Source organism: Perna viridis, chromosome 3 (genome assembly GCF_037379345.1).
Source record: "Perna viridis isolate PV_CMFRI_1.1 ecotype Kerala chromosome 3, ASM3737934v1, whole genome shotgun sequence".
Taxonomy (NCBI): Eukaryota; Metazoa; Mollusca; class Bivalvia; order Mytilida; family Mytilidae; genus Perna; species Perna viridis.
The window spans coordinates 15,391,341-15,412,191 of NC_142447.1; the positions used below are offsets into that span (position 1 = coordinate 15,391,341).

The 20,851-nt window shown below is 32.6% G+C and overlaps 1 protein-coding gene across 2 annotated transcripts; it reads right to left on the bottom strand.

Moving 5' to 3' along the window:
• Nucleotides 1-243: 243 nt before the first annotated feature.
• LOC148621157 (regulator of nonsense transcripts 1-like) lies at nt 244-17,910 on the bottom strand. 2 transcript variants are annotated; one of them, XM_088575239.1, is made up of 23 exons: nt 17,587-17,910; nt 16,526-16,665; nt 16,101-16,190; nt 15,417-15,626; nt 14,899-15,111; nt 14,162-14,334; nt 13,427-13,525; nt 12,794-12,902; nt 12,041-12,248; nt 11,333-11,479; nt 10,245-10,448; nt 9,691-9,834; nt 8,837-9,050; nt 8,345-8,462; nt 7,462-7,618; nt 6,803-6,945; nt 6,356-6,398; nt 5,798-5,929; nt 5,265-5,337; nt 4,255-4,419; nt 3,622-3,749; nt 2,743-2,859; nt 244-1,884 (listed from the first exon to the last, which is right to left on the bottom strand). In XM_088575239.1, exons 1-23 carry the CDS (start codon nt 17,758-17,760, stop codon nt 1,765-1,767), a joined length of 3,321 nt encoding a protein of 1,106 aa, XP_088431365.1. In that variant the 5' UTR covers nt 17,761-17,910; the 3' UTR covers nt 244-1,764. The 2 variants fall into 2 exon arrangements, with proteins under 2 accessions (XP_088431365.1, XP_088431367.1); XM_088575241.1 differs by having other exon boundaries at nt 16,526-16,662; nt 17,587-17,898.
• Between the last annotated feature and the right edge of the window lie 2,941 nt (nt 17,911-20,851).

Here is a 20,851-nt window from a genome sequence, read left to right on the forward strand (position 1 = left end):
GGGGAGGGCAAATAATTTACAAACAAAAGTTTTTCAATCTGTACTGAATTATGACCTTTAAACTCGTATCCTTTCCATGCTTCAGGAGTTATGTTACAGACATTTTTTCATTCTTAATATAATACATGTATTAAGAGTTAATTCAGAAATCTGTGTTGTTTCTAAGGAAATAATAACATCTATACAGTAAAATTTAGCAGACCACCAATCTAATTGAGCTCTTCATAAGAATGAAAGACAAGATATTTGCAAGTGTGTTTATTCTTACACAAATTCTACAAGGATATATATTTTTCCGAAATAAGTGAATTTTTAATATAGAGTGTAAAAACAACAAAATTTCATTAATTTCAATTCTCCTAACATGCATTAACACAATTTACTCCCAGTACATGCTTTGGCATTTCTATAAACTTCACACTCTACTGAAATCTATTTCAATCAGTTGGTTAATTACATGTCTTCTTTTCTAACTGGTTCTTTCAAAATATTATGAAGTCATTTCATTCTTATACCCTTTCTTTGCTTCTGATATATATTTATCTAGGCACAGCACTATTATATCTTTGGTCATAGAATATTACACAATGTTAAGTTAAACAAACTAAAAAATAACTTATTCCACATCACAATGTCAAATTCAGATAACAACTAAAGAAGTTGGCAAACGTCTAAGATGTAACACACAAAATACACACATAATTTTCAAAATAACAAAAAATCATTGAAAATAGGAATTTAGTTTAAAGGAGTTCAAAGCGTTTAATTCCTCCAGGACTCAAAGCTTCATCTATCCATTCCTTGTACCCAGATATCTTTTTACAGTGAATCAAATCTGCTTCTTAAAAATTCAACTCGCAATTACCAAACCAGCAAACTGCTAACAATTTGATTTCATACTATTAGTTGAATTTGGTCTCTCTTTACATCCCATACAATGATGATGTCCAGGGGATAGAGTTGGGTCTTCCACTGGTCAAATAGTATTCACATATAGAACTTCTTTAGGTAGCTGACTAGACACTTGAGAAGGAGACTGGAACTTCTAGACGACATTTCAATAGATATTGATAGAAACAATTTAGAAGCAACTACCTAACGATAAGTAGTTAATCAGGTGACTGCCACCTATCCCCTGAGCAACATAATTGTATGAGTTATAAATATCCATTTTTTTTTTTTACCTTTAAGGAGGATAGAGGAACAACAATGTGAAACGCCAAATACAGTTGCATGCACAATACAAAAAATACTGTAAACCCAAGCATGAACAAAAATATATAATTATATTATTAGCAGTACATAAAAAAAAAAAAACAATAACTAAGACTATAAACTATCTGATTAGAATATACATCTGATCTGGTAGGCAAAAATGTTTCCAGAAAAGGGAAAAAAAATAATAATCACAGTTAACAAAAATGATTGTTTTTTTTTTAAACAAGAATTAATCGATCATTATCAAGTTCCACATTCCACTGATTTTATTTCCGCAGTGTCCGTCTCTACTTCCAGTCGAAAACTTCCCGAGCACCACCTGGTGAACAAACATGGATGGCAGCTAATGTGCTACGGTTTGGTTGAGGCTTCGTTGCACATTTTTTATTTTTACTCAGCGAGAGCAGGCTGGTTGCGTTTGTTGTCAGGTAGGCCCCCATGATTTACAGACACTACTCCTCCTTCACCACGTCATTTTGTTGTGAATTTAGTCCATTATGTTTAGCTCCAGTGTGTACACTGCCACTGTTCGACAGTCCTTTTCACCTAGTTGAATGGACCCTGGGATAGCTGGGACGCATAGAACATGCGATCTCCCTGGTATGTAGAATCCTGGGACAACATACCGTCAGCTTGAGACTTGAAATCATCAGCCAAGTAGCTATCCTGTAATAGAAATCAATTCCATTGTAGATATTAAATTTTGTTGCCCTTCAAAATTCAACCTAAACAGCATATTTATATCAATATACTTTATTGCAAAGTTAATTTTGTGTAAAAATTAAGACAGAAATTGCAATATAAAAACCTTTATTAATGATCAAAATCACAATAATTGAAAGAAATAACAATTTAATTTATAGGAATAGGTGACCAACATGAATTTTTCAAATAACTTTTTGTTAAAGTATGTTTTAACTGTAAAACCTTTTCAGGGTACCAAATAAATTTCATAGTATAGTTAAAACAATAATACTTATACATCAAAACACTTGATAAGGGTGTTAAAAGCAGTAAATCAAATGGTCCAAAGATTTGGAAACATTTTAATTCAAATTTTGTCGTAAATAAGCATAACATATAATGAATTGTCAAAGCAGCAAAATAGGCCTGCAGTTACCATGGTAACATTGAACAATGACCAAATGAACTTTCATTTATCATTACCATATAACTATTTTACCTGTTTTTCAAGTTTTTTTGCCAGTAAAATAATGAACACACCATGAAATGATTTTATACATGTACTTCACATTGAATAACAAAATGAGTGCAATGAACAATTCTCTGAAATATTTTGTTTCTTGTGAATGAATGATGTCTGAATGCAAATTGAAACCTAGGAAAACCTCAAAGGTGGTCATTCTTTAATCTGAAAATATTTTTAAAACCTTATTATTTTTTATTGGAAAAATAGTAATCACTTAATACTCCCACTCCTTATAAAAAATTCAATGTAATGTTGGCACTAAGAACAATGTTGATGCACCCTTGAGTGAGTAAATAGCTCCATAACTCACTAACCTGTGAAAGTTCAGGCTGTGAGAGACCTGAGAGTCCTGGTTGACTCATTTGGAAAGGTTGACTCATAGACATCTGGCCTTGGGTGAGTGGACCCTGTGAGAAGGACTGTCCCATGTCCTGAAAAACAAATCATAAATTGTTAAAACACTGCACAACTGTACCTGCATAACATAGGAATAGAAAGAGACTTACATGTATGTATCGATATGCATTATTTAACATCTGGATTTGTTTGATGTATTTATAATTATCTTTCACATGAATAACAGGTAAAAATGTCATTTCAAGTTAAGCAGTAGAATTTCAAAATGCTGGATTTCAAGTTGTTTCAGCTATGTTTTGCATTCTGAGCTGTTTAAATCAAAAGAAAACCTGTTTCTATATAATTGAACTATATTTTATGTAAGACAGTTCTGTTTTTGACTTTTAAAATTTGTTCCCTTTTCATGAATAAAGCCTAAATCCCCTAAATATTGCAGCACTTTCCTTCAAACAGAACAGAGAGTTCATTCCTTCAACTGCTTTAATTTACAAGCGGCATTTTATGTTTTTTTTTGTTTTTTGTTTTGTGATCTAATGATGTCTACCCTATCAATGCCCACTTTTGATAACAAGTAGCACTTATTGTTGTGCTAAGTATACCCCAACTTATTCAGTAAACTTTTAAATGGACTTGTTCCACAAAACAGGAAGCAGAAATCATATGACAACTAAAATCTCTTACAATTTATGCCAAATCTAGTTAAAGCCACATACCAAATTCAAAGCAATCCATTAAGAGTTCAGATAATTGCAATGAAATTCAGAGGGATGGACAAGGTGATTCTAATATACCACCCACTCACTAAGTGAGAATTTGACACAAGAACAAGGATATACCTGACTCGCCTGACTCTGACTCATTCCCTGGCTCAGAGGCTGTTGTACTTGAGTGTTACTGTACCTTGGTGGTTTCTGACGACCACCACGTCCCCTGTTGTTAAAGCGTCCAGGAGGAGCTTTGTTGCCTAAGAGAAAAATGAATATGTTTTCATAGCTATATCCTACAAAATGTATTTGTTGCTATAATCATGATAATTTAAAATTATCATTTATTAGCAAGTGCCAAGTTCTGTCTACCCATTTGGTTTACCAAAAGGCTAATCTAAGCAAAAAATTCTAGCCAAAGCCATAATTCTGTTAAACTTTACATTTTTCTATATAAAATGTACAGGCAATCAAGACTGTTACAACAACTGTTCATTAAGTTAAAATTAACCTGTAAGTACTCAGTCTTAATGTAGTAGCTATAGATAATAACAGAGAAATTCAGTGTGTAAAAAAAATAGAGAATTGATTTTTGTTCCTATGTTACAAATATGAGTCCTAATTTAAGTACAACATCCTCTTATTTTAACATACTTTAACAAGTACATGCAACTTAATCCCAAAAGTTGTATACTACATTTAAACTACATCAGTGACTTTAAGGACTAGTTAAATCTTGCAGTGTTTTTGGACTTATATTCTTACCCATATGCATTGGTGGTTGCCCATTGAATGTTTGTGGCATGGCTGGTGGTATAAACATATTGACAGGTACAGGCAGATTGACAGCTGGTCCGGCATAGGCTCTTTCTGGGCCAATGTAGCTCATCTGATCATGAGTACGCACCACAGGCTCTCTGTAACCTTGACCTTTATCATAAGGGTAAAAAATATTAAAAAAAAAAAACAAAGGAATAAAACTTAAAAATAGGCACTGATAGAACATGAAGTGATACTCCACCACGTAGTGAGGAAAAAAAAGGGGGTGGCAAAAATGTTCAAAATAGCCAAACTTGATAACTACATTTTGGATTTTACAGAAAATTGAACTTAACCTGCATTTTATGGTACTAAAGAAATGTACTAACTTTAAAAAAATTCATTGACCTGTTTTCAAGTTATCACCTTGATAATGACAAACAGACAGACAGACATGCTTACTTCAGGTCCATTTTTATTTAAAAATAAAATTTCTTGATTGTCACTTTTCCTTCAGGCTCAAGTTTGCACAAACATTTGCTTAACTGTAAGTAACGGAAGTAAATTTCACAATAAGTCAGAAATGTAAAACTGATATAAGCTGGTGTGAATCCAAGAACTGGCGTGCCGGGCATACCCCCCCCCCAAAAAAAAAACCATAAGAAAAAAAAAATCACAAGTTTCACCCCATATTTTTTGTCTTGCTTTGCATGGCATTTAATTCAATTGACATCCCCCCCCCCCAAACTCAAATCCTGGATCCGCCCCTGATAAGTTATGATTTCACAATGCTATTTTCTATCATAACATCATAACTCATGACTAATTTTACATTTACCACTTTTGTGAAATCTACCATAGAACTTAAAGTCTCATTAAGAGGTAGCAGTTACTGTCATCTGCATGCTTATGAAGTCAAAAGGTAATCCTACAGCAGGGCAATGAAAAAAAAAACACAATAAGTTCAAAAGTAGATGCCAAAGTGGTGTGAACTCGTACATGTAAAAAGAACTTACTTCGATCATATACACTGCCTGGGATCATAACTTCTCTGGCATCAAACATGATGTTACTCATAAACCTTCCACCCTAAAATAAACAAGTATATACATATAAGTAGTTTTTTTTCCAGAAGAATCAATCATACATAGGAGATTAAAATTTCTATATCACATAGATTAAAATACCTCTTGAAATGCAGAAAGTTTTAACCTTGTTGTCGAATTTTCAGTTAACTACCAAAGGAAGTTACTTTATGAACGTACAATCAAAATAAAACCATCTCTATCCCCTGAAGTTTTCTATTTTACTTGCTGAAATAAGAAACTTTCCACTTGATTAGTTCTCTAATTTTTGTCCATTTGTAGATAACTTTGTATTTAAATCAATTTTCATTGGTACTGTAATGTGGTGAATTTAGCAGTTTTAGAATGGCTGATAAAATGTATATACACACAAATTAGCACCCAAGAAAATTACCCACTATACTGTATACTATATAAATACTTCATATATAAATATAAATAAAAAGTCAGAATAAAATACTTACAGGATTAGAAGTGTTGACAAGTTTCCTGGGTTTACTGAACTGTATCATACTCTCTTTCAAGTTGTTCAATGGTCCCTCTACCAAACATTTCTGCTCTTTGAAGTAAGTTAGTAAATGGTTCCACAATGGTTGCTGAAGAAGAAATAGGTAAAGTAAACATATAAAGTTGTCAAATCAATTAGCAAAATAAAGTGATCAGATACACGCACAATTACAAAATATTTAAAGTCATAAAACTGCAGAAACAGACTTGTTTATGCTACTTGAATCCCAACCAAACTTTTAGTCATAATTTATGAAGATGAATTGTAAAATCACAAATTTTGTGCCATTTTGACACAGGTTTTACAGAGAGATTCACAATCCCTACAGCTTAATTTGCTGTCAAATTTTCTAGAAACTATGAAGAAATCGTAATGGTAAACAGCTCTGCAGGCATATAACTTCATACTTTGTTCATAGTCATAAAATATAATAATATAAACAAGAAAGACTCGCTTCTTTAGAATTCACCAACATTCTTACAACAAGAAAAGCATGTACTGACAGAAGACTTACCTTGGAAAGGACTTTTGGATTTCCTACTATAATGATTCCAAACCTGCAAAACAATACAACACAATAATTTCTTCATTATGTTCAAAAGATGTGAATAATTCTTAAAAAAAACTCTTTGATTCATGGCATTATCTTTTTACAGGTAGCACATTTAAAAGATCAATTATTGCTTGAAATTTGATACATGTTTTAGCAGAGGCGTAGCACCCAACTCTCGATACGTACGGAGGGATAATGAGCATATTTGTTTGAACTTTTTTTAATTAGTTACAGAGTAAAATACCAAGTAAAATAGGCTGGTTTCTTTTTTTTAATTTTGAAAAGAAATTTAGATTAGTCATGATGAATCAACAAATTATTAGTACTGTTCCAGCAGTACCTGCTGTAATAGGTGTTATGCTCCCTGTTTGGTAATAATTGATCAAGAAAAAGAGGCTCTCGTATTACCTGGCTCTGGTCAGGGCAACATTAAGACGTCTTGGGTCATTCAAGAATCCGATTCCTTGGTGTTCATTGGATCTAACACAGGACAAGATAATGTAGTCTTTTTCTCTGCCTTGGAAAGCATCAACACTAGCAACTTCAATCTCCTGGAGAAAAAAATATTTCCATTTATCATTAACTTTCTGTATTCACGATTTATTTATTCTTCAGTATCCACAACAAAAAGAAGTTCGTAGAATTTTTGTACAAAGATAAAAAAATAAATTTCAACATGACATTTCTTTACAGTGTTTCTCACAAGGACAACAGTGAACATTTCTTTCTTTTTTTTTTTCAACAAATCTTTAAAAAATTTATTTGATCAGAACCAGATTGTAACTTGTGTTGTATTTTTCAAATATGACTGCCATCCAATATTTTGTATGGAACAAACTTTAAAAAAAAAAAACAGGGGAAATCTTGGTACCTCGTCTCTATGTAAAACTCCATTATCTTGAAAATTCATAGGACTCAATTTTCAAAGAACCAAATTCCACTCAGATTTTGTTTTATGGATGTCAATTCCAGACAGATAGAAGAATGGATGGTAGCATTAATACATGTATATCTCTTTCCAACTTTGCTAGCAGGGGATACGGAATGTTTCACAAAATCAATCTTACCTGATACAATTTCTTGTTTAGAGATCCACTGTACTGCATGTACTGTACAATGTATGCTCTTTGTCCCTCGTATGGTGTAATGATACCAATCTGTTCTGGCTTGATGTTAGATCTCAAGAATCGGGTGGCTATCTTTTCTACATTTGCTGTCTCAGTTCTGTTGACAGAATGATTTAAATCAAATTACTGAGTAAAGTAACATTGCACAGATGTTATTTCACAACATAAGTAAGAGAATTAATAGTCATTGGCATAAATCAAGTTTCCTCAACAGTGACTTTGAAATAGTCACTTACAAATACCATCAAAATTCTTACGAATGTAATTTATTAACAATATTCAATTAGTAAATAGTTGAAGTTTCAATAATTTGATTTATGACCTACAAGTACATGTAGGTAAAAAAACATTCTGTCAAAATTTGCATACTATGATTGATTATATGTATAAATTAACCCACATATTATGTAGCACTCCAGGTAAGAATCATGCAAAATGTGCTTTATGGTTGGAAAGCCTACATATTTTAAATTTTGTTTAAGGTGTCGTAATTCACAGAAATTAACACATGGCTTTTCATATAACCCATGCTCTTAGGAGATAAAAATTATATAGATTGTACAGCAGAATTCAAAATTAAGGGAGATAACTCTGTAAATAACACTAAAATACTATAGAAACTGTTATATTTTCAATGTGGATTATCTCCTATTTAAGAGCAGACAGATTGGAATGAATAATTATACATTTCATCATATAGACTTTTAAAGCAACTTAATGACAAATAAAAATGTGTAGCCTTTTTTGTGAATTTTACAGAATTTGCATGATTCTTACAAAGTCTACTACTTAAAGATACATATGTAAATAACAACAACATTACCTATTGAGGTAAGATGTACCAGAGCTTGAAATTTCTTCTTGTCCTGATGTTGTATAGAAAAACATAGGTTTGTCTGGCTGAGGATAAGGTATATCAAGATTCTTCTTTGTACGATCAGCTGAAAAATAAAAATACACTGCCTATCATCAATCTGTATAGAAATATATTCCATTCTAAATGCAAGAAGCTGTTCCTAGCAATGCATTTTTTCACATGGTGTCACACTGTTTATTAACAAACTTATTTTGTTTGCTTGATATACATCTACATGTATCTCACTTTTTTAAATTGTTTAATATGAATCTTTAAAAAAGGCGATTTCTATATTCTTTTAACAATTTTGGGTATGCAAAGCTATCTCACTAGAAATGTCAATATGTAATATTGTCAAATCAAGAAATTGTTTTAATCAACATATTGAAGTATATTGATAGAAGTATATTAATAGTCATAATAACAACTTTGGTCACATCATGGCACTAGCTTCCTTACCTGGAGAAACTCCATTCTGCAAAGATCCCTCATAAAATATGTTAGATGGGAAAGAGCTTAAAGCTGGGTGCATTCTGTATTGTACTTGTAGACGTATGGGACGAATACCAAGCACCACTAGACGTTCAAATAGAGACTGGGACAGACCAGCCCTTGCAGCTTTCTTACACATCACTACTGGTCCCAACTGACAATGGTCTCCAACAAGAATCAACTGCAAAAAAAAACAGATTATAGATACTAAAGAAGTGAGTAACGCTTAGCTTACACCGTCAGTGTCCTAGGATATTTCCAAAATTTTAGGTTTCCTAAGGAAACCGCTCAATGAAGATGAACTTTCCCACTTTAAGTTTGCTTTCCAAATTTAACAAATCCTTTAAAAAATTCAAGCTTTCTACTTGCCAAAGAAAAAGTGGGACCTATTAACCAACTTTTCCGCACTTGCCCAAGGTGACAGGAAAGTGGAATCCTGAAACAGTGACACTGCTTAAATATTCGATTTTGTGGGTATGATAAGTCTAGTTACTTGCAAATTACAGGAAGAATTTAGAGAAAAGGTAAATATATTCATATGCAGTCCTAATCATCACATTACTTAACTACATAATACATTATTTCATTGTGCTGTAATACTATTATATTCCTCGTAATCTCTTCAATGCTACTTCTATAAATGCAAGAAATTTTATCGAAATTTTTCTATTGAGAGTGATCAAATATAACCAGCAAAACTAATTTTTACAATGATATGCTGTAAATCATTCTTCAGACTGTGAAAATAGATACTGTTGTATACTTTCGTTTGAAAGAATCAATGAAAACAGGTGAAAATGAATAAATTCAAAATGTTTTACCTGTCTACATCCCAGTACCACAGGTATCATACATTCAGGTTCTGTCGCCTGTGTACTCTCGTCAATCAGTACAGATCTAAACTGCATCTTGGACAGTCTGGGATCACCACAGCCAACACAGGTGGCACAGATAACATCAGCATGCTGAAATGAGAAATATTTTCTACAGTATGAATTTCACATCTTCAGCTTTTCATTTTTACCTCCACAAATATAAAGCAAATTCACTAAAAAGTATTATCCAGGCAAGAATTTAGAGAGATACATGTACTAATCCAATGTACATGTAAATCGTCCAACTTCACATATGAATCAAATGTGTATTTTCGTATCTAATAGTAACGATTAGAAAACATTTCTTTAGTAATATCAATCAAAGAAAAGAGGACAGACCGAATCCATACTCACAATGAACAGGCATTATATTTCAAACTTGTTTCCATTGAATATACTTTTATACTCATTTTCAAAGTTGTAAGATTTCTGCCTGAAGAACAAGTAAAACTGTACTTAACAAAAGACATCCTTCTAAACATTTTTGTAGTTAACTATACCTGTAACAGTTCCTTTTCACACTGTTTCTTCAGAGCCCTGTACCGTTTCTCATCGGCAGACGACAGTTCACCAGTCTCATCCTTCAGCTGCTGAAGCTTGGCCAATTCTGGTACACTATCCATATTTCTGATTTGGTTATGAAGGGCTAGGAAGGATACTGGGGAATCAATGGCTTCTCTGCTCTTGGCACAGAGTCTGACAACCTGTTCAATAACCAAGGAACAAATATTACATGTATAAATACTCATTTACTAAATTTTCTGCTGAACTTTTTTTTAACCAGTGTTTGTAAAGTGATAAAAGTTCAAGAAAAAATGAGACCTTAATCAACATGAATCTAGTCCTACTGTTTAGAAGACAATTATATTTTTTGACTTCAATTTTCATATGTTTTTAGATAACGTTTTTTTAATTAGCTTTATTTCTTTTCACTTTTAATTTTCATTGATAATTTTACATAGAAATCAAATTGTAACCTTGATCTGGTTAAGATAAGATAGTCGTTGTTTGGTCATCCAGTACTTGGAACTAATTAATTATTTTGATAGCAGTCAGCTGTTTAACATATTTAATGATCTGTATCAGACAGACAATGAGAGAGTAAAAGTTCAAATTGGTAATTTGGGTTTTTTTCCGTTACATTTAGGTTAATTGGGTTTATTTGTTCTGATTCGGCACATAATTATGGTCAGTTAGAAATCAGAGTTCGATCGGTAAACATTGTATTCAAATATGTGAATGTATATATTATGTAAATAAACGTAGGATTAGAAAGATCGTTTTTAATCGAAATCATGGTCGTAGACAAAAGTTATAGTGCTCGTCGTCTAGCTTCCCAATTACATAATTGAACAAACAATCGTAAAATCGCTTCCACTGCGCAATCACTCTGCTCCACCTACATTACAACAGAATAACAGTCTGGAAGGTTCTTTTTTTTTTTATATTTGTAATGTCAAAACCAATGATAAATTTTACACTAACCACTTTTTGTGAAACTGACTGCTGCTTACAGAATAAAAAATTCCGCAAAATGCCATTAGATGTAGGATCAAATCACCTTATTTTCAATATAAAATGTACAAACCTTAAGTCCAGTCTTGTGTATCTTCTCTGTCAGTTGGTCAACAGCAATGTTAGATGGAGCACAGACCAACACCTGCCCTTGGTTCTGTTTAGCCAGGTGGTAAACAATGGTTGCTGATGTTACAGTTTTTCCTGTTCCTGGGGGACCCTGCAGGAAAGAAAAATGAAATATCTATAAACATTTGTTCATGGTAATCATATTCTTTGAAAGTTTTTCTAGTCTTGTCCAATTTCTCCTCTTCATTCCAAAGACTACTGACAATTTCACAAGAAATCGTACGTGTAAAGTGAGCCATAAGTTATGAGCTCATTATAGAAACTGAAAATTGCTTTGTGAAGTCATTACGATAAATTTAACACTGAGGACTTTATGTGAATTCGGCAGCTGAACTTTAATAGTACATGATATCATGAATAAGCTTCAGTCCTAAAGGAGTCAAAAACTTTATTGTGTGGTATGTATTTTTTAGAATTAAATGTTGCATTTCTTTTGTGTTTTCACACCAAAACAGGTAAACAGTGAATCCTGTCAACAATTCTAAATAGTACCAGCTGCTCCGTCATATCTATTTTGCCAGATTTATTTTTTATTTGACTTGATTATGAATCGGATTAGTGTTTGGTAATTTTGTGGTTACCCTTACTTATTAGAGAACTGTAAACACTTTAGAACAAACTACATGATGAGAATTGATCATTTTTTTTTCACCTGGATCAGACTCAGTGGTCTCTGCAGCACAGTCTTTACAGCATAGACCTGTGAGTGATTGAGCTCGGCCAGACTTGGAGCACTGAACCTCTTTGGAAGCTGGCACTTGATGACAACATCCTCTACTTCATGTCCTAGCAGTTTGTGGTAAATGTAACCCCATACTGATGTCTCATCTACAGCAAAGGTCTTCAGAGCAGCCTGCATTCTGTATGAAATAAAAAAAAAATATAATGACTAGATGATACAACATTCAGTCATATTTTTTTTGTATACTATTATCTACAGGTTGTAATATAATACATCCTTTAGAGAGCTAGACATTAAGTTAATAGCCATAAAATTTGATTAACATCCTAAATTGTACATGTATATCATAAAAATAAATTAAGTTTTCAGTAGCTGCTTGCCATTAAGCTGAAAAAGCACCACTATTTCTTGATGTAGGGATAAAGTTCTTTGAAATTAGGCTGAAAAAAAAAAGAAAACAGTGTAAAGACTGTCAGTTTTCAACAACATGTACCTGTTGCAAAAGAATCAAAACTGAAATCTCTAATTTTAAGTAATAAGCATGCTGATTTTCTGTACTCGTATGATCTCTATTGTTATCAATGAATTTGCTGTCAGTATAAAAAAAATGCACAAATGTAAAAATCAATCCTAAATTTCCACCTTACAAAATCTTCTCTTACTTATCTATAAGAATTTCTGATCCATTTTTCACTTACAACTTTCTGTAAATTGAACACCTACCTATCAAATGATGTAGATTTCCATACAAAATCCACCACAAAATTATGTGTACATTCAGTTGGAACACCAGCATTACTCTTCAGTTCTATGGCCACCTCATCACTATGGTCTGATCAGGGATAAGGAAGAAATCAGTACAACTTGCTAAAGATAGTACTCAACATTTTGCTCCTGGGTGAATTCAAGAGTACAATGTCAACAAAAAGGTAAGATCATTATGTTTGGTCAATAACCTTGGTTTAAGTTCATATCAATGCAATAATTTCTTAACCAACCAACACAGTCTTACAATTAATCCACCAGACAACTTTGTAAATTCTGAATTAAAATGATGAATTCGGCTTTACTTAATATAGTCTTAATTGATTACAGAAGAAAAGACTTAATGAAAGAAATAAACCCACTTTAGCCATTAGCCCCGTAGCTTAAATTGGTTTTAGTTAATGATATTCAGAAAATCTTTGTTCAAGAAATAAAGATAAAATTTGACTGTTAGCTTCTTGGCTAGTTGCTCAAAACATACATAAAGATAAATTTAGGATATGTAAGGTAAACCTATGGGCTAGTCATATAAAAAATGTTATTCCCACACAGTTCTATAATTCCCCAGAATGAAAATCAGATAAAGGATACTGTCAGGTATCTTGATGACATGTCCAACACCAGACCATGGCTTGTGTAGCTCTCCCTGGTATCTAAGTCTCAACTCATCCCCATGCATCAATTTCATCTCTAAAAACATAAGTAAACTCTTGAGAGATCAATCAAAATGAGCAGAGATTAACCGATTTTATGGTAGTCCTAATTGAAGACCTGGGACTTCATCCATAAGTATGAGTGTCTTTTTCACAAGTGGAGTACAAGGGAAAAACTGAAAGCTCTCCCAAAGAACCAGTATGTACAAATTAAAAACCAGCAAAACCTAGATACTATAATTTCATTTCAAATGTATGCCTTATTAATATTAAATAATATACATATATCTTTAATTTTTATTTTGTGGGCAATCATAATAAATTGTAAATAAAACATGATCATTTTTTTCTAAACACTGTTTTCAACCTGTCTGCTCCAACAACCTACATTTTATATGACACAGTTACTGCATGTCAGTATGTACCAGTCATAAAACAAAATCAATCGATAATTTATCAAAAATTAATCTTTTCACATAGATACTTGCTATGCTACACAACACAAAGAAGCATCTGTCACCAACCATTTTTGCAACAGGTGTGCTGATAGCTGTAAAAGACATTGATTAGAATATAAAATACAATAACAATTGGCTCTAAATACTATCATTTAGTATTTTCAATTGTTTTTCCAATTCCACATGAATTATTAAGGTGCAAAAAAATGTTTTACCATCATTAGCTTTGGGAAGATGGAAGAAAGCAATCCTTTTCTTATTAAGACCAACATCCCATCTAACTACTATATTATCCTGGGTCTGCGATTCCTTCAGCTTCTTATCATAGTCAGCCTCTAACTTCACCAATGGTCCAAAGATATTCTGGTACTGGTACGCATCATCATACCTGCAATAAAGTAACAGTGGGTTAAAAATTAAATTGAATTTACATTGTTTTTAAGTCCCAATAAAATAAATGTGATACATATACATCTTTCTTTTCATTTTTTCTATTATAAGTTTTTTGGTACATTTTGTAATAGTTACTTTTTAACAAATTCTAAGGGTTATAATGTACACTTACCATGTACTTTACACATAATTAGCAGCATGCCAAGAGCAGCAACAGCTTCTAAGAATGAGTAATGATACCAAAAGTACAAACAAGGAAAGATTTTAAACTGTTAGAAACACCAGTGCAAGGTTGCATAAAAATCTCAAACTGAGATTTCCCTCAAATCCTTCAATTTGTTCTAAATCTTCAATTTCAATAAATTTGATTAGTCAATACCTGAGTTGAGGAAGAATTTGAGGAAATTTCAATTTGAGACTTTTTTTTTATGAAACTGGACCCTGAAGAAAAATGAAGAAAAAGTCATTCAACCAAAAAGAACCAAAAACTACACACAACAAAAATGAACAAGAACCTGCTACCACAATGGTTCAATCTTTCTCCATAATGTATCATTACCTCAGTAAAACCTGTTGTGGTTCCTCATCAACTCCAGGCTTTTCCAAATCTTCTAGTGTAGCATCAGGATTATCTTTCCACAACTCCTCTAGCTTGTTAATCTGCTGCGCCGTGATCTGTCGGCTCCTCATCTGCTCCTGGTCTGATGGTACCTTAACTAACCACGAGAGAAACTGACGGTCCTGAATCAAAGGCTGCCACTGGTTAGGATCCCTGTAATATATGTTGGTAGTTTGTACATAACATAACACATCCTTTATTTCCAAATCAGGAGCCCACAAAGAACAAGAAGAGGATTACATGTACAAGTTTCTAAAATCTAAAAATAAGGAATTCCTTAAATCAGACCTGATTTTACTAAGACAACAAAAAAGAGCAAAACGGGAAGAAAATATACAATAAAAGAAAGGAATGATTAACGATAATGGTAAAATTTGAATTTGAAAAAGCAGAACTATGCTTTAAATCAGTTCTGTCAAATAATCTAAAATAATAAGATGAAGTTGAATATATTTTACCAGTTCATGTCCTTTAGATTGGAGAGGGTGGCACAAGGTTGTCTACATAGCAACACTACAACAGAGTCTGCCTTAGCTGGGATAAACCCAAGCAGGAAAACATTCCTACATCCACAGTTGTAGCACTCCAATACAGTCTCTCCCAAAGGTCCATCCTTGTGTAAGGTCACTTCCTTAGCTTTAGCTCTTACTAGATGGTTGATTATATGACTGTAATACAAAATATATCTCTTAACTCATGCTTCTTCTCAAAAACTCTCATGGTACCAAAATAGTAAATTTTATATAATTTGTTAAAGAGATAAAGTAGGTAAATCCTGTCAGCCAGGTTTACTTTTTTCCCACTTCAACCAAAAATAAGTTAATATACAAATACTATAATTCAATAAAGGTGTATAATGTACATTAATTCAAAATGTCAGTTTATGTCACTTATTTTATGCCACCAGTCTTTTTATTAATTTGGGCAACACAAAAAATCTAGAATTAATGTAAATTTACCAACTTCCATGTTTTAATGAAAAGTGGAAGGCAAACCTAGAGATGATTGATTGAGAACCAAACCTAAAGCCATGTTTTAGTAATTACCTTAATAGTTTTCACATGGGCTATTTCAGTTTTTACCATAACTGTGTCAACTAAACATACTGAATTAAATGTGTGTACAATGATGAATTTACTAACCTTCCTGATGTATTTCCTCTGCCATTACAAAACCACTTCTTTGTACTGTTACAGAACACTACACAACTTGGGTCATGGATTCCACAGTATCTGTCAATCAAAATGTGATATACATGTAGGTGTACCAATTAAAACAAAAAAGTGTTAAAATTAAAATAACAACCAGAAAATATGAACATTGAGAATTAATGACTCAATTCATTCTCTTAGTCAATAAGTCTGTTTTGATCAGTATATTATTTTGATAAAAGAGTTGGATGATATTTTTGAACAAGTTGTATTTCTTACATTCAAGAACATGCAATTTACATTCAAAAGGTGAAATAAAACATCCCATTTCATTTCATTCATTCAAGGTTGATTTAAAATCTTTGACATTTACAAAGGCATTTTTTTTAATCCAATATCATCTTTTTTGTACTTACGAACAAGCATGTTTTGGCAAATCTTTCATACAAAATTGCTCCTCTTCATCTTCCTCAAAGTTAAGTTCACCAACACCTTGGTTAACTGCATTCACTTTACTGTCTACATCATTAGGTACATTTGCATCACCATTTACCTGCTGGAGAAATAAATACACATGTATTTGCTTTTCACACAAATACAAAACTGTTTCCAAATTCTATGATTTGAAACCTGCCTAAGATATTATCAAAGCAGATAAAGTTTGGTCAAGTGTCTAATACAATACCACAGTGAAGTTTTGTTTTGCTTAGCACAATCTTATCTACCAAGTCATATTGAGCATCTAGCATTGTTTTAAACAAATGGTGTTAAGCCTCAGATTGATTTAAATACCTCCCTAATAGCGATCCCCTCGGCAGAACTCTGCCCAAGATTTTCATATTAGCACTACACAGCTATGTCACAGACCTTTTGGACACATTTTTTCAACCTTGAATAATATTCAAATAGCAACAATGTTCATGAACCAATTCGTGACGTAAGTGTCACGATGGTGTCCAATGTACATGTCCTACATGTATTTGTGCTAATATCCTGATTAGCATAACATATATTATCGCCAAGAGAAGACTGCACAAGATGAAAGTTGGTAAAACGTGTGTCCTAAACCTTTGTAAAAGTGAACAACAAAATTTTACAGTCAATGCATGCTAAGAGTAAGAGTCCACTCAGGCCACATTAAAAGTACATTATCATATCAACAAGAACTGGAATACATGAATCTTGAATTATAAAAATCAGTTGCAGTTTTTCCTGGTTCAGGTCAGTCAGGATCAAATGCATGTGTACACATTGTCAGTGCATGTTTTGAAAATTTTAGTGTCAAATAAATGTTAATCACCTTTACATATTAAACGACCCATATAGCTCACTTGAATTACTAGAACTTGTACTATAATACAACAAAAACTTGTTGCAACAGGAGACACATGTGTCAAATTTATGCCCCTCCCCCTTTTTCTTCGCAGCATGTTACAGGTAACTGATAATGGAACTGAAATGTCAGTTAGATAGCTACCTGGCTCTGTGTATTTTCAAGTTGTGATGCCTGAGTCTGGGATTGTGTTTGTGATGGTAAAGTGAAATCGGTGAAATCAAATTCAGTTCCTTGCGTGTCAGCCCCAATGAGGTCCTCTTCAGTTTCGAGGAATGTCAACGTTTGGGAATTCGGGGCGTAAGCGTCAACACTCATGTTTTCATTTCGACTATCTCTGATTCAGTTGACGTAGTTTTGTTGTTGTTATTTCCTTCGCATGTCCGCCGAGTTAAACTGCTTCTCTGAATGTGTTTCCTCCTCAACTCATGCCAATTGTGTCCAAGGCCGTTGACGTCAGGATCACAGCAAATAATGATGACGAGAGCTGCGAATAAAAGAGAGAACACACGAAATTGCACGATTAAACTCCCGGGGTTTCGACACCCGCATTTTGTTTGTTGTTGTTATTTTTATATTATAATGATATGTTTAGATATTAGATAAATAATGAAATTTAATCCATTTTAGTTTTAAAATAAACGTTAAATGATTATGAGGCTGGAATCGATATCGCGAACTTGAAACTATGTGAGCACTTTAGTATATCCAAAACGACCATCATAAATGGGTTGCCGAGTAAAATAATTCTATATCATACTTACCTATTTTATTTTAAAAATGTACTACATAGTTTTATTGCTGTTTAATTTCCATATATAGTTTACATGGATTAAAGCTATACATGAAAGGCATTGATGAATTGAAGCTATATAAAAAATATTACTTTCAGGTATATACCTGATATTTTCTTTGGCATGCACCGATTAGTATAGGAGAGTTCGCAAATCTCATTAGTGATGTCATATTCACTAATTTGCATATCATTAAGTGTCAAATACAACTAAATAAACAATTAACAATTTCATGATTAGAATCCCAATTTTCAAAACTTTATAGCTTTGTTATTTTACATCCAATTTTGGTTCATTTGGTTCAAAATGTTTCATTTACATAAAAGAATTCATATTTTATATGTGAGTTTATGACTGTTTTACTTGAAGAATAAATTTGAAACGATATTTATATGTAAACCTCTTTTTTCATATAATATTGTCTTTAAAATTTTATGCTCATATAGTCTAGTTACTGAATATTTCTTCAAGAATTTTATGGATAAAAAGAGTTTTATTGGCAGTTTAGGGAACCAAAAGAATTTTTCAATTATCTTAAAAAAACGAAAAAGTTATGATGATTTAAAGTTGATGCCCAATGCCACTCAATGGATTTTTTGCCAACCAAAACCAAATCACAGGTAAGTGATGACATCACGAAGAACTCTCCTATATGCAGCATACACTTTTTATGTTCTAAATTAACTCCACAGCAATTTGTTTCTTAAAAATTTTATGTAACATTCATTTTCCCTCCCTAGTGATAAGCCAAATAATTATTTGGCTTATTATCTAAAAACAAGCTTTTATAAAAAAATCCACATTTCTCCCCCGGAAAATTAAATGGTTGCAGTCTTTATATTTATATGCCCAAACATTGCATGCAACTTTGAGTAAAAAGACTCGAGTGAATCATTTATAGAGGGTATTGAGAACCTACGCGTACACCACATTCTTATGTTAACCACGAAAATTACTAAAAAAAATTAATAGAAATTGATAAAAAAAATATCATGAAACTTCTTTATCTGCTGTATTTTATTGCATATTTATTTTGGCCCCCTTTTACGAATCCTTGGATTTACAACTGGTACTTAGCTGTGGTTTCAGAGTAGCGTAATTATCCCTGAAAAATTGCCAATCAGAGATTCAGATGCCCCTTGGTGAATAAAGTGAAACCATAACTGAATCGGCCGTGGAAGCTCTTTGATTAAACCATTCCTGTCAAGCTTTGTGAAATCAGTCAATGCAAGGAGTGCTCAAATGTTCTTGAGCAAAATTGGAAAAACGCAAAGTGGTGGCATAAGTTTACATGAATCTCTGACCTTTACTTTGTGTTAAAACGTTGGCAAATCAGGCCAGTTACCCTATTGTTTTGGAATTAACATTTGCTATTATTTAAATGATGTCACACATATACAATATAGATGCATCGTCGAAAATTATTGAAGATATGTGACGAGGCGACAGAACGGGTAGGAAATGCGAGCTTTTTCTCTGGTTCCAAGCCAAATACACTTACCTTCAATAATTTCCGACAATGTACCTATACTTTTTTATCCTGTTATATTAATATGGAACACTTAAAAAAATTAAATTTAATAATGCATTTCCCCTGAGGAGCTCCGGTCGTTAAACTGAAGAAAAATTATTGCAGGATCAAACTATATGTACATTGTACTTAATTATGTAGTATTAACCAGACATCAGTTTCGTGGAGTATTCTTAAAAGGCAGTCTGTACAAATGTAGTATATTAGTTTGTAAAAAAATGCGGTATCCTTTACTGTTCAGCTACGTGCATGAAATTAATGATATATTTGCAGAATTTATAGAACTTTTGTTTAAAAATATATATAATAGCTAGGAGCTAAAATCTTCCAATTTCTGTTTAAATTAGACAGCTAGTATTTTTCATTTGGTGCTCTTTCACTGCTTTCAGTGCTTATTTAACTTATAATTTAAACTGAGGTATTTTTTAAACCTTGCTAAGATTTTCTGGAAACTCTCAATTCAAGATTATTATCAGAATACAATTGCATTTAAACAAATAATTTTTCAACTCTTTATACTTCTATTCCCAATACTAATGTGAAATCCTAACATAAATGTTACTCCAAAAAAGACGGTACACCTAGAAGCAGATATGTAGTACTTGATAGATATTCTTCATACTTTGTAAATAACGATTCCAAATCATCTCCCAAATATACTGAAGAAGATGGAATTTTGTTATCGACAACATATTTGTCCAGTGTGGTGGACTCGTTTTCAACAGACGGTCGGCATTCCAATGGGAACAAATTGTGCTCCTGTACTCGCTGACCTATCCCTTCACTCTTATGGGGCTGATTTTATAGCTGATCGTATCCAAAAGAAGAAACATCGTTTAGTCAAATCCCTTGATCTCAGTTTCCGCTATATAGATGACGTATATTACCGTTGTACAATCCTAGATTCGGGGATTTTATACATCGCATCTATCCCAAAGAACTTGAGATAAAGGATACTACAGACACTGTGAAGTCAGCCTCATATCTTGACCTATACTTAGATATCGATGGTAAAGGAAAACTATTAACCAAACTATACGGCAAACGCGGTGACTTTAATTTTCATTCCGTATTTTCTCTTTCA

What these genes read in the sequence shown, in the direction of transcription:
- LOC148621157 (XM_088575239.1), bottom strand. Translation starts at nt 17,760, where the DNA reads ATGAGTGTTGACGCTTACGCCCCGAATTCCCAAACGTTGACATTCCTC. An exon ending in TTGCCAAAACATGCTTGTTC is followed by an intron (nt 16,191 to 16,525) that starts GTAAGTACAAAA and finishes TTTGATTGACAG; the next exon opens with ATACTGTGGAATCCATGACC. An exon ending in ATCCAAAAGTCCTTTCCAAG is followed by an intron (nt 5,930 to 6,355) that starts GTAAGTCTTCTG and finishes TTTCTTCTTCAG; the next exon opens with CAACCATTGTGGAACCATTT.